This window comes from Filicampus tigris, chromosome 7, assembly GCF_054856515.1.
Source record: "Filicampus tigris isolate MCC_2025a chromosome 7, RoL_Ftig_1.0, whole genome shotgun sequence".
In the NCBI taxonomy this organism is placed as follows: Eukaryota; Metazoa; Chordata; class Actinopteri; order Syngnathiformes; family Syngnathidae; genus Filicampus; species Filicampus tigris.
Genome location: NC_141223.1, coordinates 8,022,650 through 8,048,490, shown reverse-complemented (window position 1 = coordinate 8,048,490; position 25,841 = coordinate 8,022,650). Strand labels below are relative to the sequence as shown.

General features: G+C 41.8%; 2 protein-coding genes across 6 annotated transcripts in view; one reads left to right on the top strand and one right to left on the bottom strand.

Annotated features, from left to right (window-relative positions):
* The window catches only part of nox4 (NADPH oxidase 4), a 22,330-nt gene extending 6,157 nt beyond the window's left edge, over window positions 1-16,173 (bottom strand). The window contains exons 1-14 of one of the 4 annotated variants that reach the window (XM_086035482.1): window positions 16,125-16,173; window positions 14,977-15,055; window positions 14,253-14,341; window positions 13,254-13,455; window positions 13,086-13,181; window positions 9,880-9,990; window positions 8,970-9,054; window positions 7,485-7,582; window positions 6,566-6,593; window positions 6,009-6,081; window positions 4,540-4,620; window positions 3,571-3,730; window positions 1,973-2,137; window positions 866-928 (exon numbers count right to left, since the gene is read on the bottom strand). In XM_086035482.1, coding sequence (XP_085891608.1) covers window positions 866-928; window positions 1,973-2,137; window positions 3,571-3,730; window positions 4,540-4,620; window positions 6,009-6,081; window positions 6,566-6,593; window positions 7,485-7,582; window positions 8,970-9,054; window positions 9,880-9,990; window positions 13,086-13,181; window positions 13,254-13,310 — 1,017 coding nt within the window. In that variant the 5' untranslated portion in view covers window positions 13,311-13,455; window positions 14,253-14,341; window positions 14,977-15,055; window positions 16,125-16,173. Of the gene's footprint in view, window positions 1-865; window positions 929-1,972; window positions 2,138-3,570; window positions 3,731-4,539; window positions 4,621-6,008; window positions 6,082-6,565; window positions 6,594-7,484; window positions 7,583-8,969; window positions 9,055-9,879; window positions 9,991-13,085; window positions 13,182-13,253; window positions 13,456-14,252; window positions 14,811-14,976; window positions 15,056-15,875; window positions 15,978-16,124 lie in introns of those variants that run through there. The other 3 variants (XM_086035481.1, XM_086035479.1, XM_086035480.1) reach the window with 3 other exon arrangements.
* Window positions 14,984-25,841, top strand: naalad2 (N-acetylated alpha-linked acidic dipeptidase 2). 2 transcript variants are annotated; one of them, XM_086035478.1, is made up of 20 exons: window positions 14,984-15,172; window positions 16,155-16,263; window positions 16,338-16,524; window positions 17,123-17,224; window positions 17,324-17,449; window positions 18,071-18,151; window positions 19,172-19,277; window positions 19,665-19,758; window positions 19,840-19,935; window positions 20,273-20,358; window positions 21,159-21,278; window positions 21,368-21,450; window positions 22,710-22,773; window positions 22,842-22,909; window positions 22,988-23,079; window positions 23,182-23,272; window positions 23,514-23,721; window positions 23,810-23,891; window positions 24,043-24,135; window positions 25,086-25,841. In XM_086035478.1, the coding sequence occupies exons 1-20, from the start codon at window positions 15,091-15,093 to the stop codon at window positions 25,273-25,275; spliced, it is 2,160 nt and encodes a 719-aa protein (XP_085891604.1). In that variant the 5' UTR covers window positions 14,984-15,090; the 3' UTR covers window positions 25,276-25,841. The 2 variants fall into 2 exon arrangements, with proteins under 2 accessions (XP_085891604.1, XP_085891603.1); XM_086035477.1 differs by having other exon boundaries at window positions 14,985-15,172; window positions 23,457-23,721.

The window sequence follows — 25,841 nt, the reverse complement described above, 5'->3', positions numbered from 1 at the left end:
CAGACAGTGAATCACAAAGAAAGAAAGACAAAGACACGCGCACACACGGCGCAGACTCAGAGACGACTCAGTTGCTGGGGAGTCCTATAAAACACACAAAGATGTGCAACGGCTTTCCATAGCAACATGTTTTTCCATTAATCCTGGCGCATTACACACACACACGGAGGGATACACATGTACAGTCTTCCTGTTGGCAGATGCTGGCCTCAGGGCTCCATCTGCTCTCTGTCTGAGTGATTCCCTCTACCGTCCTACACAAGGCAGGCCACGGTGCGTGTGCTCGCAGGAATACTACAAATGATGTGTGCGGCTAAAGCACAAGAAGTCCCTGCTGTTAATCAAGTGACTTCAGGTAGCAGAGGGGGCAAAAAAGTACACGTGAGGACATGGGTGTGAACTATGTTCTATGCAAGCCCACTAGATGAAACAAGACATTTTGATGAATTATGCGTTTGTGGGATAAGAGTTAATCCACCCATTTTTAGCCATCTCTGGGGCCGGCCATTTTGTCAATTCTGTGGAGCGAAAATGACATCGCAAGTGCTCAGGGCTCGGGTAACGACCAATCACGGCTCAGCTTCAGAAAACAGGTGAGCCGTGATTGGTCGTTACCTGAGCGACTGTGATGTCATTTTCAGTCGACAGAAGAGACAAAATGGCCTCCCCCTGAGAGGGCTAAAAAGGGGTGGAGTTTGCTGCTTAACTCATATCCCACAAACACAATATTAATCAGAATTTCAGTTTCAACTAGTGGGCCTGCTGGGAACATATTCTTGAAAAAAAAATGTTTGGGTTGATTTCGTCTTTAATTACATGTTAGGAATGTGTACAGCTAAGAAGCTGTACTTGCGCGTGCTCTTACCGCCGTTAGCGTGAAAGGATGGTTCTCAAATGACGAGACGTTGGGACAGTTGAGAACAATATACTGTGCGAGGAGGACAGGAGTTGAAATTGAGAAACAAAAAGAGCAAGTTATGAGATTACAAGAGCAAGTTGATTAACTGGGGTAGAATACACTAGTTCAAGGGTCGGCAACCCGCAGACCGGCTCTTTCATCCTTATGTTGCGGCTCTGCGTGACTCGGGAAAATAAATGAGAAGTGTCTGATGGAAGCGGATGTTATTTGTCTCTAAAAGGTGTATCTTGTCTTCTCATAGAGTCAAAGTTTTTAACTTCTTTCTTCAGACTTTGTGCAATTTCGCTGATCAGCATTCGCCTTCTTCAGAGACGTTTGACAGCACTTGATGTGACACCAAAACTGCACAATATCTCAACAAAGTATTTTATTTGTGAGTGTTCATTTGTTTCATTGTAGTTGTAAATTGTAAGATTATTGTCATCTCAAACTATTAAAATTATGTATATTTTTGCAGTCGGTCGAAAACCTCAGAAGTTCAAATATGGTCAAATTCAGTTTGTTTTTTTCGCAAATTGATTCTAAACGTCTGTCCCTACTTGATCTGTAATTTTATGCAATTCTAGCCAATTTTATAGCGGCACAATTTCACGGCTGCTCTTGACCGCAACTTATGCGTGTGTGTTCAGGAGGTGTGTGTGACACAATGACGTGTCCGTCATCTGTGGAATGCTGAAGCTGTGTGGTGTAATGGCCGCCCCTATTCACCATGTGTTTTGTTTTCCTTTTTTTTTTTCCGACAATAACAAGTGAAAATAGTAAGGCTCGCCGGATTACGTTGTCTTGTTTGTTTAGTATGGATCAATGAGAAGCTTCGTTACAAAAAGACCCCCCTCAATCGTGTGTCACGTGTCGTGAGGTAAGCCCGTTTCATTTAATTATGCACTTTAAAGACGCGGCGAGTGACGAATAGGCTAACATCTTCATTTCAGATGCCAAAAAGTGTTTGCGGCTCCCAGTGTTTTCTTTTCCGTGGAAACCGGGTCGAAATGGCTCTTTGAGTGTTAAAGGTTGCCGAACCCTTCACTAGTTTGAATCAAACACACATCTTACCTGACCCGGACGAGCTTTGAAGTTCTTTTTGAGCATTCGTAACTCAATGACATCACAGGGGTGCCTGATGACGGTAACTATGGTAACCGGATCACTGCTTCGGATGTAGCGGTAGAGACGCTCCGCACAGTAGAGACACAGAGGACCCGACACCCACAGCCATGTCTATTTACACACACACACATCGCATTTTCTTAAAAAAATATCTGTCAAGACAAAAAAAAATAAACACTTCAAGTGGAAGTCAACCCAAACATATATTTTATATATCTTTTAAGAATTTGTTCTATGCAGGCCCACTAGTTGAAACACGGCATTCTGATTCATATTGTGTTTGTGGCATTTGAATAAAGCAACAAAATCCAGACGTTTTTTGCCATCTCTGGGGCGGCCATTTTGTCACTTCTGTCGACTGAAAATGACATCACACACCCTCGGGGCTCAGATAACGACCAATCATTGCTCGGCTTCAGAAAACTGGTGAGCTGTGATCTGAGCCCTCAGCATCTGTGATGTCATTTTCAGTCGACAGAAGTGACAAAATGGCTGCCCCCTGAGACGGCTAAAAACAGGTGGATTAACTCCTATTCCACAAACGCATAATTTATCGGAATGCCTTGTTTCAACTAGTGGGCCGACATAGAACATATTCTTGGAAAAAAAAACGTGTTTTAGGTTGACTTCCACTTTAAACTGACTCAAAAACTAGAGAATTGTAATGCTGCTATATATATAATCGGAAAACATAGAATACAATATAAACATAATTATCTGAAAACAGAAGAAGTAACTCAAAACTGACCAGGACGATGACAGGTGGTGCCCAAAACATGAAATGAATCACTTGTGTGATCTCATGAGAAAGTATACTGTGGCATATTATTTTACACCAGGGTAGGCACCAAGGACCACAAGTCACGAGTCGGGTAAAAGAGGGTCTGAAAATATCTGGCAGTGAATGGGTTAAAAAGGCATAACGTGAGTTGTGGAGAGATACAGTGTTGGCTGACCTCACGCATTAAGATTTTAGTTGTTGGTTCAAATTAAAATTGCATGGACCTCTAAGGACATTCAACTCCATCTTGCTACATAAAAACAATCCATGGTCAATTAGCCCGGGGTGCATGTTGCAATTCCATAAAACTTCATAAGAAGTACATTGTTGTGACCAAAGCAGCTGTTGCCTATATTCCACCGGTCCCAATGGCAACAAGGATGGATGACATACGTTAAAACAATGTGCAAGCTGTTACCTATTCTCTTTTGGCGTGGACCTGTTGCAGCCTAATTGCTCACAGCTCCTCCAAAGCCTGAGGAGGCTTTAGGGGGGATTTTATGGCGCTGCCTTGTAGCTTAACGACCATGTGCAAACACATAATCACACACAGGAGGAAGTACATTCACAAGTACAGACCTTGATGTAAAGAAAAAAAAAAAAAGGATGACTGCCCCTCCCTAACAGCACCACACTTTTAATAAAAAAGGACCCACTCCCTCAAACACTTCCTAAACAAAATAGACCTCACACACTCACTGCAACACGAATGCACTTGCAAAAACACGTGTGCACACACACACACAGACACACGCACACACACCTGTGGGCGGTGGGGCTGGAAGTGAGCCTCTGCCTTGCATCGCATCTCCTCTTCCTCACGCTTCTCTAGCTCCTCCCCTTGTTGCTCTGCGCTGCTGTGGTTGGCTCGTAAGCACCCGGGGGGATGTTCCTCTATGTTGGTCTGATATTTTAGTGCTCCTCTTTTCAGAGGATGGAAATAGATGATGATCAATTTATGTTGGTTTTACATCTCCACATAGCATAAAGGCAAGGGGCTCTTGATTTGTGCCAAGTGCGAGTCTGGCACAAAACATGGCATGGATATACGCACAGGCATGCTTGACTAATTTTGCTATTTTCTGGCAATTTGCGCCGCTGTGGGCGTGAACACAGCCGACTGGCTCTGCAGTCTATGACTGATTTTCGTGCGAGTCTCCAAGCGATTATTTGGGAACGGCACACGGGCACAATGCCCGTGCGCGGCATTTCAAGGAAATTTAAAGGGATTGGCGGCGAAACAAGTCGGCCATGTTCCCAGGGTGCAAAAGGCCCTTTTTAAAATGTGCATCGGCTTGCACGAGTCTACGAAAATACCAAAACTGAGTGTAGCCTGCTCCTTCGCAGATTTACGAAAGGCGCCGTGCCTTTCACCAGACTTGCATTGGGCATGGCAACAGAGCATTTGGAGTGTGAAAAATAAACAAAGGTAAGCAGGTCACATCAACTGGAAAATACTGTAGGTCAAATAGATTGACACATTACCACAAACCAGGAATCGTGTTACAGTATTATACACAAGTGTGAATTAGAACATTAGTTACAGGTTTTTAGTCGTGTCCATGTACAATCAAATACCAAGTGCAGTACTCTTGATATTGGTGCCAAGTACATCATTTGATGTCGGGACTGTCTTTTTCCCACGTTTGTTGCAAGTACGAAAAGCTGAGAATGGCGTTATTTAGCACATGTAGTGACGTTTATGAATGGTCTGTAACAAAGCGATACCTACCCGACCATGTGCACCATGAGAATGATGTAGAAGATGATGAAGAGGTTGTGTGTATACCAGAAGATCTCATAGTTGTATATTCTGAAACAATTCAAAGGGAAACGAGTGAGTGTTGTATTTCCAAGTAAGTCTTTGAAATATAAGGGTTGTGTTTAAAGGTGTCTGTTTTTGTGTGTGTGTGCGGGGGGGGGCTGAATGGCGGACAAAGAAAAAGAAAGAGCAAAGAGAGCGAGATGAGTTTGTTCACAAGCAGACGTGCAGATCCCAGCTCTGAGGCTGAGTAAGCAAGACATCAGAGGTCAATATTAGAGGGGTCGTTAGACACAACGAGCCCCGTGGCCCATAAACACCACACACAATGAACATTTCAAACACTCTAGTCACCACTCTGAATTCAACTTCTTTAGAAGCTTGGAGCCCTGTTCTTTCATCTTTACATACTGCCAACATATGTCACAAGCCCAACTTGTTTGTTAAAATGGCGTACAGGCACCTACTGTGTCGTCCTACCTCTAGGTCATCATTTCAAAATATTGATTTGTTTACTGGACGGAGTATTTTACATTTTTAATATTTATGTTAACTTTATATCAAATATTTAAAGAAGACGTCAAACATAGTTTTCCAGAATGTGTTCTAGCAGGCCCACTAGTTGAAACAAGGCATTCTGATGAATATTGCGTTTGTGGAATATGAGTTAAGCAGCAAAATGCACCCGCTATTACCCATCTCACATAGCGGCCATTTTGTCTCTTCTGTCGACCGAAAATGACATCGCAGTTGCTCAGGGCTCAGGTGATGACCAATCTCAGCTCACCTGTTTTCTAAACCTGAGCCATGGTTGGTCGTTGTCTGAGCCCTGAGCAACTGTGATGTCATTTTCAGTCCGCCCCCTAAGATGGCTAAAAACGGGTGGATTTCACATTTTCCACAAACGCAATATTCAACAGAATGCCTTGTTTCAACTAGTGGGCCTGAATAGAACATATTCTGGAAAAAATATGTTTGGGTTAACTTGCCTTTAAGTACAAAGAAGTACACTAAAGTCTTTGGATGACTATGAGGGATTTTGTGGAGTATTCAACAGTTTTTGTGCGGCATCATCCCACTACTTAGTTCACTTGTCAGAACCCTTATCTCTATCCTTGAGGAGTCTGGAAATGCCTCTTAACCTCTCTTCATTTGCTGCAGACAGAAAAGAGAACACACTTACACACACAGACACGCATGCAGAGCGAGTGACCCACTGTGACCTAAGTAATGACAGCGCCATGAGTGAAGCACTTAGTAGAGATTTGCTCTGTAACAGACCTCTGTTCTCTTTAGCACACGCGCGCAGCGTGAGTCATCAGCCACAGCACAACAAAGTGGAGACAGACCAGCAAGCACAGACATACTGATAAGACTTGTTTTCCTGGATTTGGAAAGTTTTAAGGAAAAAAAGGGCTTATCCTGTCATGATCACCTACCGCACGCAGTAGGAGGAGGAAGTGAACATCAGGAAAAGGATGACAACCAACAGAACGCCAGTGATTCCTGGAACTGAACGTCAATCAGACAGCCAATCAGAGCGGAGGAGCCGAGGGGAAGTCGACCCAAAAATATTTTTTTAAGAATATGTTCTATGCAGACCCACTAGATGAAACACAGCATTCTGATTAGTAATGCGTTTGTGGAATATGAAATAAGCAGCAAAATCCAGCCGTTTTTAGCCATCTCAGGGGGCGGCCATTTTGTCACTTCTGTCGACTGAAAATGACATCACAGTTGCTCAGGGCTCAGATAACGGCCAATCATTGCTCGGCTTCAGAAAACTGGTGAGCTGTGACTGGTCGTTATCTGAGCCCTCAGCATCTGTGATGTCATTTTCAGTCGACAGAAGTGACAAAATGGCCGCCCCCTGAGATGGCTAAAAACAGGTGGATTAACTCTTATTCCACAAACGCATAATTTATCGGAATGCCTTGTTTCGACTAGTGGGCCTACATAGAACATATTCTTGGAAAAAAAAACGTCATTGTCTTACCTGTGGTCAAAATGATTAGCTTTGGGTCCTAGGCAAACAGCGACAGTCAAAATATGAACAATTGTCTTGTCATAACATTGAGCCTCATTTGCCAACACCTCTTAACAACGCATTTGTTCTTTCAGAAAATCATGGAATCGGTCTCAGTTGCCAATACAGTGGATATCGAAGTAGTACAACAGTACAACTAGTACAACATCTGAAATGTATTTTGGGTTATTCAGAGGCATTTTAAATGGTCGCAGGTGCACGCTGACATGCGTTTAAATGTGACTGTTATAATGTGAACACAGCCACGTCCGAGTTAAAGTACGTGCAAGTGGGCGCGCATGCTGGTGGAACCCAATCATTTCACTTTTGCATTTTTAATTCCCGCATGAAAAGATGAAAATAAATAATAATAATGATTGAGTTGTACAGCTTGTAGGGCAGATTAATGGTGAATTTTGGGGGGGAAATTATTCATCTTGGTCTCGTTTTCTGGCATTACTTATTACTCACATTATTTACTGGCATTTGAATAGGGGTGTGTAGACTTCTTATACCCTCTCTATTGACAAGTGAGGTCTATCAAAATCATATATATTCTCCAGACATCTGATTGGCCACCTCTTTGGAAGATTCTTTTTAGGAAATAACAACTCGAATTCGTGCTTGTTATGTAAAAATGGCTGCAACATCACAAGGAAAGAAAGATCAGCCTGCAGTTGACTTTTTCTATGGTCTGCTAAGATGCTTTTTATCATCATGAGTTACTTCATGAGCTTGTCTCACATTTAATGTGTCAGTGAAAAATGCATACATTTTGTCAGAAATACCCATCCCGCATTATTTTTACAATTCATCACGAGCAAAGGCTCTGTGAAGTTACATGCACATATATATGATCTCAGTGTGCTTAAAAATGTGTGTTTCTCACCTCTCCTCTGTAGCGAGCAAAATTAAGAGCTGGAAAGTCTTCTGAGTAGCTGCTACTGAAGTTCACAACGTTCACAAGGTGGGCAGAGACATGAACAACTAGAACAAGAAGATTATGCAATAACGTTTGAGAACACTCCATCACAATCATTCGACTGAAGGTCCAAATAAAGTGGTACCGGACAGGCAAACACACACTTCTTTGTCCATCGAGCAGAAAGTCAGCAAAACGTCTTCCTGACTCACTCGTACACAATCACAAACAGACACACACACTCCCTGACATCATAGGCTAGCCACGCAGCCATTTAACAGCTGATGGTATTAGAGGGCATAATCATGAGACACAAGGGTCCTTTTTTTGTCAAACACACATCCTCTCCCACGACCCCCACCCCCCACACTCGGTCTTCCCCCAGTGCACGGCTCCTCACTCGCATTTCACCCCCACTTTTTCGTTCTCATTGTCTTTTGTCTCACAACTTTGGAATTTCTCTATTAGGGCGCAAGGACTTTGCCTTGAGGGAGTTGTGTGTGTGCAAATGTGTGTGTGCAAGTGTGTGTGTGTTATTGATGAAGTGTAAAGAAAGGTGGGAGGATTTTGAGGTGATATCATGCTGAATAGGAGACGTCTGTGCTTGCAGATATTTTTTGTGTCTTTTGTTTCAAAATAGCAGTCTTGCAAACAACCTGTCAATTACGAAAAATAAGAAGAAAAAAATCCACTTATTTTAATCTACTTAAAAAAAAAATTTTTTTAAAGCTTTATGAAAACAGCGACATAATAAAACTGAGGGTATTGCATACTAGTTGTTTACTTACAAGATGTGTCAGGAAGGTTTCAGTACTGGTGTCACAAAAAAATACATTTTAAACCCAAACTATAAACTACAACATTCATACAACAAAATATAAAATATCTATCTGGCGACAAACCATGGCGAACATTGACACAGACAGTGTTACAGTATCTATTTAGGGTTGTAGGAATTCACCATGCGCTTCCTGGTTTGGCAGCTGCATTGATTCACCACTCATGAGTCGAACTTATGTGAGGGGGAACTACTGTATAGCTGCTGTTCTCTTAGTAAAGTTTACATGCTGCAATAGCGCCACGTAACCATGAATCAGTATACAGGTGCTCCGATATCCTTTTTCACTTTGACGTGTCCTCTTTTGGGGACTAAAAAAGCGCTTTGACTCAGTGTGCCTCCATTCTACCACTGAGCATTGGGTTGCCTTTCGCTTAGTTAACATCTACTTAGTAAAAATGGGAAGGAATTAAAGATTGTTTTGTGTAAAAACATCTTCCAGAAGACTCACAAGAATACACACGCCGAAAACTGAGAACACAGACCCACCAGCTGGAGGGACAGGCAGCTGGTCCTGCAGGAATGCTGATCCGGCATGGATTCAGTTTTGCATTCACGCAAATGCGCACACATACAGCAAACGGGTTGGAATTGTTTTGCTTTTGTTTATTTACCTGAGAAAATGCAGATGGCAACCCCACATGTGACATGGAAGGTCTTGCTTTTGTCCAGAAGTCGCCGGGTCTTTCTGCTTGATACCTTGAGTGGGAGGCATTGAACAAACAGCAGTTAGTGTGAATTAAACTATGAGGGGTGGTCAGGGACATAATTCGGGATTACGTCACACACACAACACTTCAATGCTCTATTACACATTACTGTGTGGAAGAAATGATGACCAAGTTCACGGTGAGAATGTGGAACACCATATAAAATAATCACTTTCTCAGTGTTTTTTGTTGTTGTTTTACAGTAATACATTTATTTCACAAAAGTAAAAATATTAGTGTCAAAATGATGGTTCTGCTTGACATTGTTGTTGTTTTTTTTTACAAATAACAACTTTTCTCCACTTTCTGGTGAAATCAACCCACCTTCTAGTGCTGATTGCAAAGTAATAAAAAAAATGTGAGAAACAGACTTTTTTTTTTCCTGGTGAAAGAAGAGGGTCTACTCTTCTATACCCAGTACACATTAAACTTTTCACAAAACCTTCCAACTTTTGTTATGTAAAACTATAATTATCTAATATTCTGTGGGTCTTGTAAGATCTGTTAAAATGCTTTTAAATGGGTGCCGATGTGGGGACCGGCTTTGAAAAAAGGTGCCAGTGAATGAGTTAATCAAGCAACGGTTGTGATACTTAAACAGGTACTCACCCGCAAATCAGCTTTTTTTTTATGACAATGTCGTCAACAATCCCAATTTGGATCAGCACCAATTTCTACACCTTCATAGATACCACTACTGGTGTCCACATTGTGTCACTATGATATATATTTTATGAGGTGAGAAACTAATCAAAATGTCCCAAATTTGGAATCCAGACCCAAATGCAAAGACATGATAAAAGACGCTTCCTACCGTGCGTGTTCCCCGGACAAAAGTAAGCAGAGTGCGACACATGGGCAGCAGCACCAAGCTGCAATTTAGGTTCAGCACAGATGCAGAAGCCCTGCTGATGCAAAGTCCAAGCTGCAGGAAAATACAATTCAACACAATAAAACTTGATTTATATAGTGCACTTCACAACAGCTGCAGCTATAACAAAGCACTTTACATATAACATAAAATAGCAAGAATACAACAACATAAGACAGTGAAAGCAGTACATTAAAATACAAATTACCCCAGAAAACAGCAGAACAGTGTGAGTCTCACGTGGTGACAAAATGGCCGCCCCCTGAGAATGGGTGGATTATGTTGCTAAAAGGGGAAGCCAACCCAAACATATTTTTTTCACAAATATGTCCCCAGCAGGCCCACTAGTTAAAACTCGGCATTCTGATTAATATTGCCTGTGGAATATGAGTTAAGCAGCAAAATCCACTCATTTTAGCCATCTCAGACGGCAGCCATTTTGTCACTTGCTGTCGACTAAAAATGACATCACAACAACTCAGGGCTCAGGTAACGACCAATCACAGTTCATCTTCAGAAAACAGGTGAGCCGTGATTGGTCGTTACCTGAGCAACTGTGATGTCACTTTCGGTCGACAGAAGTGACAAAATCGCCGCCCCCATAGATGGCTAAAAACGGGCGGAATTAACTCTTATTCCACAAACACAATATTTATCAGAATGCCTTCTTTAGACTAGTAGAGGTGCATTATTGTCAGGAAAAATTTGGGGGTTGACTTCCGCTTTAACATTTGTGACTTGCAACTGATTTTTATTGCCGTCTTTGTATTCATCGTAAGGATACATCCAATGCTGGTTGGCTGTTCTACTGCCTAATAATGAGTTGTCCGAACTGTTCATTGCCTAATAAAGGCCTCGAAAGTATTTGATGGTGTTTTCTTTCAGGGCAAGTCACAATGGCCCTGAAAGGTTGTCTGTCACTATAAGAGTCAGTCTTGAGCTTAACAGGTCATCAGTGCAGAGTGGTCCCCACTTCTCACCCTGGGATCGACTCCAGCCCGCCCTGTGAATAATTGGTAAAGAAAATGGAGAATTTATCACCAATCAGCGTCTGCGCCGCATGGATTCTGTGAAGCGGAGGATCACCTGACCGGGGTGAAAGCTGTGCTGTTTACCTCAAGTGGCACGTGAAGGTTGTCAACTGTGTAATCTGGCCCCACACAACCAGCCCCTGATCTGTAATTAGGGCTATTTGATGCCAATGTCGGTTGTGAGTCCGCCTGCACGTTTAAAGCCACTCCTTTGAGCACTCTGCTGGTGCCGTCTCTTCTTATTAGAGCCGCCAGATGACAAAACAATTGATGTGGCTCATTCAGATACACGCGTCAGACAAGTAACTAAGAGGCCAGTCTTTGCAATGAACAACTTGGATTCAAAGTGAAGATGATACCAATATTATACTTCTGTAGTCGCATAGCTTTTTTTCTTTTAAGGCCTGTTGCAACGAGGAAAAAAAACAACAACTCGAAGGAGATACAGTAAGATCTCAAACTCAATCTCAAAGGTGAATCGGAAAGGTGATTTTGGAATTAAATCTCAAGTTCTTTCAGTACTGATAGAGCTTTGCATCTCTAATTTGTGTACATGCGCACACACACACTTAAGCCCTCTGTCAAGGCATTCAGTCAAAAGCCAGCAGCATGCCCGCACTTGCCCGTCTCTCCCCCATGTTTCCCACCGGTCAGGCTGCACATGAATAGCTCACACATGCTGCTTGCTGCCATATCTTTTTTTTCCACATTTAAAAAAAAAAAAAAAAAAAACCTGCATGGATTTTCGTTTGATTTTCATTTATTGTTTATCTTTTTCTACTTCTGTCTGAAAACCATCTGACCTGAACTCATCTGTCAACGTCAGTGGTGATTTGAAGTGTGTATCAAAATCACACACAGACACACTGTCAGAAACTTGTGACAACAATTACATCAATGCTCACATGGCCCTGCAAGCATCAAATTCCTACCCCAGTGTGCGAGTGCGCGTGTGCGTATGTTACTCTTGACTGCCCCTTTGGTTCGCACACACACAGGACACAAACGCCCACATGGACTCATTCGCCGACGGAATGCAAGGACGGAAGCGCTTTAAAAGGACGAGGACGGACGGGGTCGAAGTATGATCATTTTTATGAGTAAGGACGGAGGGACAAGGGCGGAAGGCACCCGGGTGTCGCCACAGCAAGTCACTCGTAACCCCATCTTATCAAGAGCTGTACTTGTTTTTATTTAATAAAAATGTAATACACAACTTGGCTGCATCCCGATGAAGTACTGTTAATTCAGTCTGCATTTACAGTATACACTCTATTAAAATACAATACAACACAATAAAAAAAAATTAATATAGCGCATTTCACAACAGCTAGCAAAACTCATAAAAACTCTTGGCCTCTTTTGAAAGCCGGATCTCCTAATCTTTATAGCATCTTTCCTGAAAGGGGAAGTCAACCCAAACATATTTTTTTCAAGAATATGTTCTATGCAAGCCCCCTCGTTGAAACAAGGCTGATAAACATTACGTTTGTGGAATAAGAGTTAATCCACCCGTTTTTAGCCATCTGAGGGGGCGGCCATTTTGTCATTACTGTTGACTGAAAATGACATCACAACTACTCAGGGCTCAGGTAACGACCAATCGCGGCTGACCTGTTTTCTGAAGCTGAGCCATGATTGGTCATTACCTGAGCCCTGAGTAGTTGTGATGTCATTTTCAGTTGACAGAAATGACAAAATGGCCGTCCCCTGAGGTGTAAAAAGGGGTGGATTTTGCTGATTAACTCATATTCCACAAACACAATAATAATCAGAATGCCGTGTTTCAACTAGTGGGAACATATTCTTGAAAAAAAATATGTTTGGGTATACTTTAACTAGTTTTGAAGTTCTAAGTTCTATCCCAGCTGACTTTGGGCAAAAGGCAGACCACAGACTCAACCCCTACACCATCAGTGACTACAATGTAGTCAACACGTTCAACTTTAGACAAAGGTCCAACTTTACTCGGTTGTTATGTAAAACCATCTGTGTATACAGGTATGTGCAGTGTCGCTTAACACTTCTTAGGATTTTTCTATCATAGAAGACATCTGCATGGATATCTGACCCAAGTTGTCCGAGGTAGCTGAGGTCAAGTGTGTGGCGTGTGCTTACCCCAAGCATCTTGTAGAGGTAGTGATACTGCTGTCCACTGGAGTACATCAGGAAAGTTTTGACAAAGAGCCAGGTGTTAGCTCCCCACCACATCATCTACACGAACACAAATACTGTTCAATGCTTAACTAGTCACTACTCTGAAAAAGTTGACAAAGCTGCTCCTACCAGGACGAAGTGTTTTCCTCCCTCGTTGGCGAGCCAGCTCCGCGCTGACACAACCATGATGTCCCAGACCTTCTCGTCAAAGTGCCGGTTGGCGTGTGTGTGTTGGGGGGGGGGGGGGGGGGGGGTCGTATGTGTGTGTGCGTGTGTGGCTGAGGGAGCTCCAGCCAGCCAGCCAGCCAGCCAGCCAGCTCTTTGCCTCGACCTAAGTTTAAGAGCACGTATGTATTTGAGAGTGGGGGGTGGGGTGGAGAAGGGGGGGGGGGGGGGGGGACAGAGAGAGAAGGCTGACCATTATCAGTCTCACTCCTTAAATGGCCACAAGAGGGCGACGTCATACCGCTCAAGTCCAATAGAATAGAGTACAATACAAACGTTTTGTCCCCGTGTTACTGGTGAGACAAAACTGGGCTACTAGTTGACAAATGCAAAAAGTTAAAAAAAATAAATAAATAAACAAGTACAATTAGTGCCATTGGAAAATTCTACCTGTTAACCTCTAGCACTTCACTTGTCCATACTGGTGCACAGTTTTGCTTTAATTGTAACTTTTAAAAAAAAGCAATATCCCGCAAATACATTACGTTGACATCTATTACTACTGTATAGAGAGTCATTTTGAGTATTTAGTCGCGATACACTCTTCGTCCTTACTATTTTTTTTTTCATTAGTAAGGCAAAATTGGCACTAGTTGGCGTGTACGTGTTACAAGTAAAGCTATTTTAACTTTGAAATGAACAGCTCATTGTATGAAAATGTGAGCTATAAATATATTCATAATCGTGGTGTGCCATAATACACACAAACAAAATGCATGAATAATAATAATAATAAAAGCAGTCTGGACAAAAAAATGAATGAAACTTTAAATCTGACGTCCCTCTAAAGTCTAAACGATCAATAACTTGCATAATATTAGCCCTTCATCATGGTGGCAGGTGGAAAGGTGATTCCCTCAATGTCTATACAGTAAAAACAACACGATGAGGTGTGAGAATTACCTCCCAACATTCCTGCGAGCACAGAGCCCCCTCCTCCTTTCACGCTCCAGTCCATGACATCAAAGACCACCTCCACTGCTGCTACACAGCTGGGGTGGGTCAAACGTGTTATCCGGGTCTGGTTAGGTTTTCTACTGTTATATGGGCACCTTTTGTCAATTTAGATTCAAGCAATTTAGATTCAAACTTGACAGAACTGTTTGGGATTATTGTGATTGCATATACATCTGCAATTACGTTACAGACAAGCATTAGCAAATAAACTTTGAAGTGGGATAAAAGCATCAATATGTGCGAATGCGCACGAGTCAGTTAACATTTAGACAATAGCTTACAGACAGCAAGGAGTGGAGGAGACAAGAGTTGAGCGGATTTCATTTGAGGGAACTGTGCCCCCTCTTGATCCAATTGCGCAACTAGCCACACTCGCTACTGAGCAAAAAAAATGAATATCAGGGCTTGATTGTGAGCCTCTGCTGTGTCACGTGTGGGCGTTTGTGGGCGTGGGTGTGTCTATTGTCACACACTATGGAACTGTTTTAAATGTTAATTCTAACTGTAGTCTCTCCTTGGTTTATTGAAAACGATGTATGGATAACGCTGGCAAATCTTTCATGAGAAAAAACAAACGCGATTGATGGTGACTGTGACGTAACAAAGCCTCGTTCGCAGTGGTCTCGGGATTTTCCTTATGGTCTGAATCAAGTGATGAAACACGCCACACCTCTTCTTCATCTGGTCCAATCGGTTTAGAGCATCACGGCCCTCGTGACCACGGTGGTATGAGGCGCTTGTCTGGATTGCTGGAAGCGTGTGCAGAGTGTTAGTTCAGCAAAACATGACAAAAAGTAGCAGATCCATTCGCTGTATCTGGTGGATTTCGGCCGTGACAGCATTGTTTTGTTTGGGTTTCATCGCAGGTAAATCACGAACACAGATTTAACTGAGAGGGAAAAACAAGATATCGTGCACAAGTAATTTCGATCTTTGGTTGTGTGGATTGTGTGGATGTGAGAGGATGACGCTGTTTGGAAGTGTTACAGGGACAATTGCTGCGTGGACGTGTGTACGGTTCTCAGTCCCATAATGATCGAGGCGTTATAGTCAGTAGCGGTTCTGGCATGAATCCCGAGATAGACGGCCACGTTAACCCCCTCCTCCCCCACAAATAATTGTCATCCTATTTTGTTGTTTGACAAGCAATTGAGTTTAAAAAACAACAACAAAAACAATAAAAACTGCACGAAAATGAATGTATTCCATAATTTAGTCCAGTGATTCCCAACCAGTGTGCTGTGAGATCTCTTAAGTTGTGCCGCAGATCATACTTCACTTAATTGGTCAGGATTTATAACAAAAAAAATATATCTTTGTCCATCTATCTATGGCAGCAACTTTTAGTGACAGACAGAACAAATAAATGATCTTCTATTAGGTGGCAGAATATAGGGTACAGAATTGACAGGTCTCCACATTTTGTTTGGTGGTGTGCTGTGAGGTTTTCAGAACTTAAAATGTATATTTTCATGTGCCTTGGCTCAAAAAAAAAGTTGGGGAATCACCGGTTTAGTCTATTAGTATTAGACTTTGAAAATACTATTGTCTTACGAGTCACCTATTTACCTGGAACCACCCAGCCAGCAGTGAACATTAACTTGCACACCCCTCGCCTTTCTTGGCTTGTTGATTTATTCCACCACGGTCCAGTGAGGGTGCCAGTCTGAGTCTTATCCAGCAGAGGGCGCCATTTCTTTTGCCATAAGTGAATTTGACACCTCATCTTGAAAATGGTGAAAGTTTTTGTGTGTGTGTATAGTATTAATAGTATTTGTTCTCCAGCTATTTGTAACACTTTGAAATTGATGCACTTACCAACTGCCACGTATTGTGTACACCCTGTAGGGTGGTTTGCAAAGCCCACACACCCAAACTATGCAAGCAGTGCCTCCAGTCAATATATGCGGGAGTTTCTGGATGAAATGCAGCCTAGCAAGATCAGAGAGCATCTCCGGTAAGAAGCCGTTCACCTCCTGTCAGTGATTATTCCAATACAAATACAATTAAGCACTTTTTTCCCCTTTCAAGGAAATTTACACGTCTCCCCCACCTGTCCGGCACAGAGCAGAACTTGAAATATGCGGAACAGTTTCAGAAAGAGTGGCAGGAATTTGGCTTGGACTCAGTAGAGATGGTGCCATATGATGTCCTGCTGTCTTACCCCAACGTATCACAACCCAATTACATTGCAGTAGTTGACGCACAAGGCAATGAGGTAATGTGCATTGTCAATAATAAACCCATCTTAATAAACCCACCAAGTAGCTTCCAAAGACATCAGAATCATCTTTATTGGACAAAACACACTAGGAATTTCTCCCCGTTAGTTTGTCACCTTCATCTGGGTTTTTCAAAATTGTTTAAAGGCATATTAATCTTACTGTATGTAAACCTTTGACTTTCAAGAAAGTAATGAAAAAGATTGACAGGGGTTGGACTAGACCCTCTGAATTTCGGGCGTCTAAGACATTTTAAACCAATCAATCAATGTACCGATAAATACCTTTGTATAAATGATTAGTGGAAAGTCCATTTCCAGTCTAGCATGACAGGTTAGGTGAGTTTGGAGTAGGAAAAACAAAAACGGAATGGAAGTGAGACCCGCCCTCTCTCCCATCCAGTCCGGTATCAGAATAACAATCCTACAGCCAGACTCTACAAACTCTCAAATTAAACTTTCAGTTTCCCTAGATCCAAGAGCCATGTGTTCCAAATTTACTCCTCGTAGAGTATATTTCCAATATATATATATATTTTTTGATCTTTTATTTTTTTATACAGTATCTCACCTAATTTGATCTTTTTTTCTTGAGGTATTCAACACGTCCTTGGCAGAGCCCAGTCCTGCGGGCTATGAAGATGTCACCAACATTGTGCCTCCCTACAGTGCCTACTCTGCGAAAGGACAACCTGAGGTGCACAAACAAACAAGAAGAGAATTAACATTGGCATGCTGATACAACAAAAAGTAAGCATAGTCAGTTGGAAGTCCCCCTCACTCTCATTCTGCCCAGGGGGACTTGGTGTATGTCAACTATGGCCGCACTGAAGACTTTACCCAGTTGGAGAGGCAGATGGGAATTAATGTGACTGGCAAGATTGTCATTGTCAGATACGGGAAGATATTCCGAGGCAATAAGGTAAGAAATCAACTCCAAACTTAAGTCGTAAACAGCCTGTTGTACAGGTCAGATTTCAGATTTCTCACTTAAAAATATGAAGAAATAACATTTCATTTGATTCGAAATGGGCGTCTGCTTTTGTCCATTATGTGTTTCGCTATCATAACTAAAAGCCTCTTGCCTCATTTAACTCATTCACGGCCAAAAACGTTTTTATATGTCTTTTCAGAGTCCAGCCATTCAATCCCAGGAACTTTATATTTTTTTCCAAGTTTTTCAAACGTTCGGGTAAAAGAGGCCCTGAAAGTGTCTGGCGGTGAATGAGTTATCCTTCACGCTCCATCCCCGGTCGCCTTGGTAACAAAAGCCATACTTGTTATTGGTTCTGTGGAAGAGCAGGCCAGGTTGTCGGTTGCTCAATTTCATGAGATAGGACCGCACCCTCAAAACAGGCTGAGGTGTGAGAGGCTGTGTAAGGTGTTTTATAAAGTAATTATGAATGCTTTTGGGATTGTGACAAAAGCATGTCACAGACATATTAAGACAACTGGAAACTTCTAAATTGGGGCCGGGGGGGACGTTTCCTCTTAAATGCATGACTTAATGCTGCGGATTTGCTGCCTGTTTTGCCTCCACCAGGTGAAAAATGCCATGTTGGCAGGCGCAAAGGGACTTATTTTGTTCTCTGATCCAGCTGATTACAGTGCTGATGGAGTCAAGGTAATTTGCATGAGTTAAAATAGTACAGTTTATGGTCTATTCTAAAATAGCTTTACAAACCAATTCGGTATGTACATATATGTAAAATGTACTTTTTATTTGCTTGTGTACAAGTCTTTGGCTCTCTTTGAGTGTCTATCCACCCATTAAGTGAAAAATTACACAACCAAGTAAATGCTTCTTCCAATTGTGGCGTGGCAATTTGTCTTATTTAATCATATCGCAGCATTAGCTAAGAGCGTCATTAGGGCTAGCTTGTGATAACCGACACATACTTGAATGTTCTGCAAAGTGATGACATGGTAGCTTTGTGTTTTAATGTTTGCCGATGTGCTTGCACCACATTCATGGATCTGCACACTAATTGAATGAAATGAAAAGTGAAATTTGGTGGCTTTGGTAGATAAAGTCATGCCTCCATGAGTGAAAATAGACTTTGACTTTGTCTTTAAAGGGGAAATCAACCCAAACATTTTTTTTTAAAGAATATGTCATATGCAAGCCCACTCGTTGAAACAAGGCATTCTGATAAATATTGGGTAATAATAAGAGTTAATCCACTCGTTTGTAGCCATCTCTGGGGGGTGGCCATTTTGTCACTTCTGTCGCCCGAAAATTATATCACAACCGCTCCGGGCTCAGGTAACGACCAATCACGGCTGACCTATTTTCTGAAGCTGAGCCGTGATTGGTCGATACCTGAGCCCTGAGCAGTTGTGATGTCATTTTAAGCCAACAGAAGTGACAAAATGTCCGCCCCCTGAGATGGCTAAAATGGGGTGGATTTTGCTGCTTAACTCATCTTTCACAAACGCAATATTAATCAGAACGCCGTGTTTCAACTAGTAGGCCTGCTGGGAACATATTCTTGAAAAAAATATGTTTGGGTTGATTTCCGCTTTGAGGAGGCTCGCTTTTTTTTCTTCAGACTCTGGGCTGCTTGATATGTCTTCATAATATGTCTGCTTGGAATGATGTGCAGTAACTTACTGGAAATCTTGTTATCTTCGGTATGGGCAGCCGTATCCTGAAGGCTGGAATCTTCCGGGCGCTGGGGCTCAGAGAGGAAATGTTATGAACCTCAATGGAGCAGGAGACTCTCTCACACCTGGCTACCCTGCTAAAGGTGTGTGTATTTATCTGTTTTGTTTATGTTCAGTTCTATTCAAAAGTATGAGGACTGGAGAACACTACATTTTTTTTTTTTTAAAGAAAAATGTTTTTCACAGCAGTCGTATTGACATAATAAAAAAGTGGCTTATTGGTGAAGGAAATGACAAAGTCTTATAGATGCACAGACCAAGGAAGTACATGCTATATATTGGTGAGGATTATTAGAAGAGTCCACACCCCAGAATTAAAATGAACCAGGAAGTAGTCAGCTAACTGTTGGGTCATTATGGCAAACAGCAAATATAATGGTCCCCAAGACTTTTTATATTTTTATTTATTTACGTTATGTACCGGTGTGTGTGATCAACTGGTATGCGGATTACGGTCTGTTCTCTTACAGAATACACCTACAGATCCCGTCCTGAGGACGGAGTTGGACTTCCCAGCATCCCCGTGCATCCCATTGGCTACCACGATGCATTTCACCTCCTCAAGTACATTTTTGATAATGAAGTTGATAATGCAAATTGATGAACTGGGTTAACTTTCACCTGTGATGATGACCCACTTAACAGGAATATGGGGGGGCAAATTCCTCCAAACAACTGGAAAGGAGCTTTGAATGTCTCCTACAGAATCGGTCCAGGTTTTACAGAGGACTTCAAGAGCCAGTAAGTGTTTCGGTGCGTATGGTTTGTGTTCACTTTCCACCCAAGACAGTCATGTAGTCTCACTCCATCATCCATCTTTTAGTCTTTGGGTGTTTCTTTTGTTGCTGGGGCTCTTTCTAATGAGCTATTGGCAAGTTGCCAGAATGAAGCACAATGGAGGCCTTGTACTGTATCTCGTTTGGGAGAAGCATACAGTAGATCCCCACTTGATTGTTTGACCAATAACGATAAACAACATGTAAATTGTATTGAGTTTAAGTAAAAAGCCTATGATCTAAAAAAAAAAAAAAAAAATTCTGGTGAAATCGCATTCCTATTGTAAATGTGCTTGTTCTAGGTTAGTGCGCATGAATATCCACACCAACAATCAGGTGACAAGGATTTACAATGTCATTGGAAGGATAAGAGGAGCTCGCGAACCAGGTACAAAGACACGAACCCTGTGGTACTACGCTATGGATTATTTTGGAATAACTTTACACATTTTTGTACACATAAAAAATTTGTTCGGCCAAGCACATATAGACAAACAACCTTACTATACAATCACATTCATCTTATTAGCAATGTAGAGACTTCAGTGAACCTAGCATGCATGTTTTTGAGTTGGAGTACCTGAAGCAAAGCCACGGAAGCAAGGGGAGAACTTGCAAACTTCACATCGGAAAGCATGAGCCAACATTCAAATTCAGAACCTCTCGAGTGTCAACCAATTTTGCTAACCACAATCTCATTGTGTTGCGCTAATCATAACACCGGAGAATAATTTGAGAAAAAAAAAAATCTGCTTCCTTAGATTTTTATGATGATTAAAACTAAAATTGGCATGCTGATTCCAAAATTGCAGGGTCTTTTTCTTGCGTTTTTTTTTTCTCCACCACTAATACTCCAGCAAAATTCCACTGATTAGCTTTAGATACAGACACATTCATTTCATTTTTTTTTTTTTTTAAAGAAAAACGAGGATTCTGTGGCTCAAAAACTTGACTGATCTCAGTTTTGGATTCCGCACCCAAAATTGGTTAGAAACAGCTGTCAGACCTAACCTCCCCAGTGTAATAATAAACTAGTAGAAATATATATCAGACTGATATACCATTATTACAAATAATGATCATTTTGAAAAGTCTTTTAGTCGCTGAATTTTTAAAAAGCCAACTATATCATAATTAAAGCTAACCCCCAACGTGTAGCAGTAATATCTGTGGCTTGTGTTGGACTAGACAGGTATGTGATTCTGGGCGGACACCGGGACGCCTGGGTTTTTGGGGGAATTGATCCCATGTCGGGAGCTGCTTTGGTCCATGAAACTGTCCGCAGTGCTGGGAGGCTTCTAAGTAAGGGTAAGTACTGTACCTTTGACGGGGAGCATCCAGCGTGGTGCCAATAATCAATCACTATCAAAGCGTGTACTGTATCTGCGTGCATGCAGGCTGGAGGCCGAGAAGAACAATAATATTTGCCAGCTGGGATGCGGAGGAATTTGGACTGCTGGGCTCTACAGAATGGGCAGAGGTAGAATTTATTAGCAGTCTTTCCAACAAGCAGTACAGTACAACTCACAACACAGTGTACCCTTACACTGGAGGCGTACTAAGTAGGATACAGTCTAAATGTTTTAATTCTCTCAACAACTTTTGCCACTGGAAATGTACCTGGACCGAAGTGTACTCTACTTCTTGTACAGTAGGAATGTCACGATACGATAATATCACGATATGAACCTCGCGATATACGATAATTATCATGATATTGTGGGGTGGTTGGCGATATATAAAAAGCTGACGATACTGTATAAAAGTTCACGACTTTGTAAAAAAAAAACAACATAAAAGCTCATTTTAAAAAACTAAACAAAAAAAACCCAACATCACGATATTCTGTTTTTGTACATAACAGCATTCACAAAGAAATAGGCTTGGCCAGTCATGCACTCCTATTGGCGATTACCGTGGATTTTGAACATAGATGGCATCCAATTAAACTGCACTAATAAACTAACCACCAGAGGGTGCTGGAACTGCACAAATGGAAAACAACTTGGGCTTTTAAACAGATTTGCTGCTATTAATATCGTGGCATGACAACGACGATATATCTAAGTCTAAAATGAAGTCTACATTTTCTAACCAAATTTGCAGATGTGCCGAGGTCTACGGCACGAACACCCAGTGAGGCATAGCGCATAGGGATGTTGCAATATCGGCAATATCGTGATATCGCGATATTAAAATTGCCAAGATATATCATCGTTGTCATGTCACGATATTAATAGCAGCAAAGCTGTTTAAAAGCCCACGTTGTTTTCCATTTGTGCAGTTCCAGCAACCTCTGGTGATGAGTTTATTAGTGCAGTTTAATTTGATGCCACCAATGTTTAAGACCCACGCTAATCACCAATAGGAGCGCATGATTGGCCAAACCTATTTCTCTGTGAGTGATGTTATGTACAAAAACAGAATATTGTTTTGTTTTTTTTACAATATCGTGAGCTTTCATACAGTATCGTGAGCTTTTTATATATTGCCAACCTCCCCAAAATACCGTGATAATTATCGTATCGTGATATTATCGTATCGGGACATTTGGATATCGTGACATCCCTAATAGCGCGTCCACCAAATTCAAATTCACAAACACACCGAACTAGACCATTGCCCTGCCATGAAATTGAGGCGCATTGTCCTCTTTTTACGCCGAGCGCAGACTACTTTCTGTTACCAAACAGTCTACCAAAAAAGGGCCCAAAGTGTTCACTCCATAATCATCAACAGGACAATGCCAAACTGCTTCAGGAGAGAGCAGTGGCCTACATCAACGGAGACTCTGGCATAGAGGGTGAGTGCAAATCAGTTTCCTTGTGTATGTACTGATACTACTTTTAAGTTAACATTTGTCTTTTCAAGGTATGCACACGCTCAGGGTTGACTGTACGCCATCTCTGCACACAGTAGTGTATGACCTCACGAAGCAGGTAAATGTAAACACACAATTGGCAACAGCGTGGCAGCCAGTTTGGTTAAGGGCTCTCTCTGCCTTTGTATGTGTGCAGATTGCCAGTCCAGAGAAAGGAGAGGAAGGAGTTTCCCTGTATGAAAGTTGGCATAAGAGAGACAACTGGACAAATGACCGTGACGCGCCCAGGCAAGTTACGAAAAAGCCTCACAATACATTGAAAAGGAAACATTACAACTTGCTGATAAAAGTTCATACAGGTCATCTTTGGCACTATGTTGTGTCGCGTAGGATCAGCAAGCTGGGCTCAGGAAGTGATTTCGAAGCCTATTTTGTCCGTTTGGGAATTGCAGCGGGCAGAGCGAGATACACCAAGAACAGGGTAAAATTGTCTTTACTATGGTATCGTTTGTAAAATCGGGACTGTTTTTGATACATAAGTAACGAGTGAAAATACACATTACAACTACACTACTTGCACAGTAAAATAATATTGATCAAAAAGTGCACTTTTACAAAAATAATAATGACATGTCAGTGTCCTGTGTGTGTGTGTATGTATGTAGAAAATCGAGCGATACAGCAGTTATCCCGTCTATCACACTGTGTATGAAACCTTCGAGGTTGTGGAGAAGTTTTACGACCCTTCCTTCACGAGGCTTCGGGCTGTGGCTCAAGTAAGAGGCGGCCTCGTCTTCCTCCTAGCGGATTCCCAGATCATCCCTCTGGATGCCAACCAGTATGCCATCTCCCTCAACACGTACGCGCGCAGCATTGCGAGGATCGCACAAACACACCCGGAGGAGATGCAGACGTACGAGGTGTCATTAGGTACGTCGCGATACACTAAACTGCTCGGTGTCATATTTTTACAATGAACTGTTCAAAGTTGTATCCTATTCTGCACATACATTTGCAGGCTCCTTGTTTTCAGCAGTTGACAATTTCACTGTTGCAGCGAGGGACTTTCACGAGCGTTTGCAAAACGTCAACAGAGCAGAGTAAGGAGACATTTTGTAAAAGTCAGAACGCAGACTAAAATGTCAGCGTGAACCCTTGAGTCCACATCCCCCAAAAAGTTGGACTATTAAGTGAGTGGAGGGCTAACACAACTTTCATTTGCATTGAGGTGTATGTTTTCATATGTTTCAGCCCTCTGCAGGTACGTGCAATGAACGATCAGCTGATGTATCTGGAGAGGGCCTTTATAGACCCCTTGGGCTTACCTGGAAGACCATTCTACAGGTATTGCACACAAACTGAACCGCCTGCCGTTTAGTTATATAATCCGTAAATCGATGGCGGTTCTGCACAGGCCATTTATTGACTCAACTTTTGAGAAAATGTTTTAAGGGAGGAGGCCTCTTTTTGTACAAAATATATTTGACTCTAAAAATGCTTTTGTCATTTTTGCAACTAAATGATGCTTAATTACAACTATGTATGTCAGAACTTAGGCATTGGAACATTCAAATTGGCACACACAATATTGCGCTGTGAGCACCGAGGCAACTGGAATGATTGCACCAATTTTTTTTTTTGTTCGGTCTGACAGTTGTTTATCACTATTTTTGGGGTGCGGAACCCATAAAACTGATCCGTTTCTCCTATATCACGCCAGGTTTTTTAGCTGTAGGATCCCCGTTTTCTTAGAGGATGAAAATGTGTATGTATGTCAATAAACCACTAAGATGAAATAGTTACAAGCTTTGCAAATTAAAACAACAGAATAAAACGAAATATACAATACAATATAACTCAAAATGGTGTGATGGTTACCAAGGTTAAGAGAAAAGCCAACAATGCTCCTCTTTATTCCTACTACTAGCTTTATGCTTACAGATATTGACCTACTGGGAGCTGCACACACCTCTCACCGCACTGTCGCAATTGTGACTGCACAAAAAAGTTGCCACGTAGTTGTAGATAAGTCCATTTTTTTCCCCAGTGTTTTTTTTTTGTTGTTGAAAAAAAAAAAAAAAAAACGTTTCCAGTGTCAGATCAATTATCAGTTCAAACTACAATGTTGCTTGACTACCCCACATAAACTCTTAGGTTGGCAAATAATGGATTCTCTTGCAGGGAAATGTTCATTTTGTTCATTCATTCTCCTTAACTGTAACTAGCTGAAAGATGCTGTATAGCCTACTATATTTTTGAGTTCATATGCACATTAGTCTCACCTGTTTTTCCAGGCATGTGGTGTTTGCTCCAAGCAGGCATAATAAATATGCCGGGGAGTCTTTCCCCGGCATCTACGACGCGTTGTTCCACATTGAGCGCTCAGCGGATCAAGAAAAGGCCTGGAATGAAGTTAAGCGACAAATTAGCATCGCGGCGTTTACTGTGCATGCTGCTGCCATGACACTTAAGCCGCCTGCATGATGCACACAACCAGCGTTGGATTCAATGAGCCATTACAATATTTCTTGACTTCATAAGAAAAGTCTTATTATAGTCATAGCCATTCATACATACATTTTATATACTGCTTATTCTGTTCAGGATCATAGGTAAAGTAAGGTCCAGTCTAATTGACCTAAGTGGAAAGGTGGGGTAGAGATTGTGTGACAATTTGTGTCATCTAAAGCGAACCTAACATACAAGCTTTTGGATTGTTGTTGCACACGCCACACAGGAAGGTCTTTAACCTGCTGCACTGACATTAGAGCTCACATGCCAACCCAAACCTTCTTGCTGCAAGACTTGTAGACATGCCATAGCCATAATACAATATTAGGAATGTTACATTGCGAGTATTTTGCCACACAGCAGGACAGGTTGATATTCGATCGTCTGTCAAGATATTCTTGCCCCATGTAGCTCTTAGGGTGTGCGTTGGGGAAATGATCACATTTCACTTAATTTCCCAAAATTTACTTTGTATCTTTATTCATTTATGCCAACAGTTTATAGTTACAAACAGAAAAAAAATAAAATGATCTATTGAA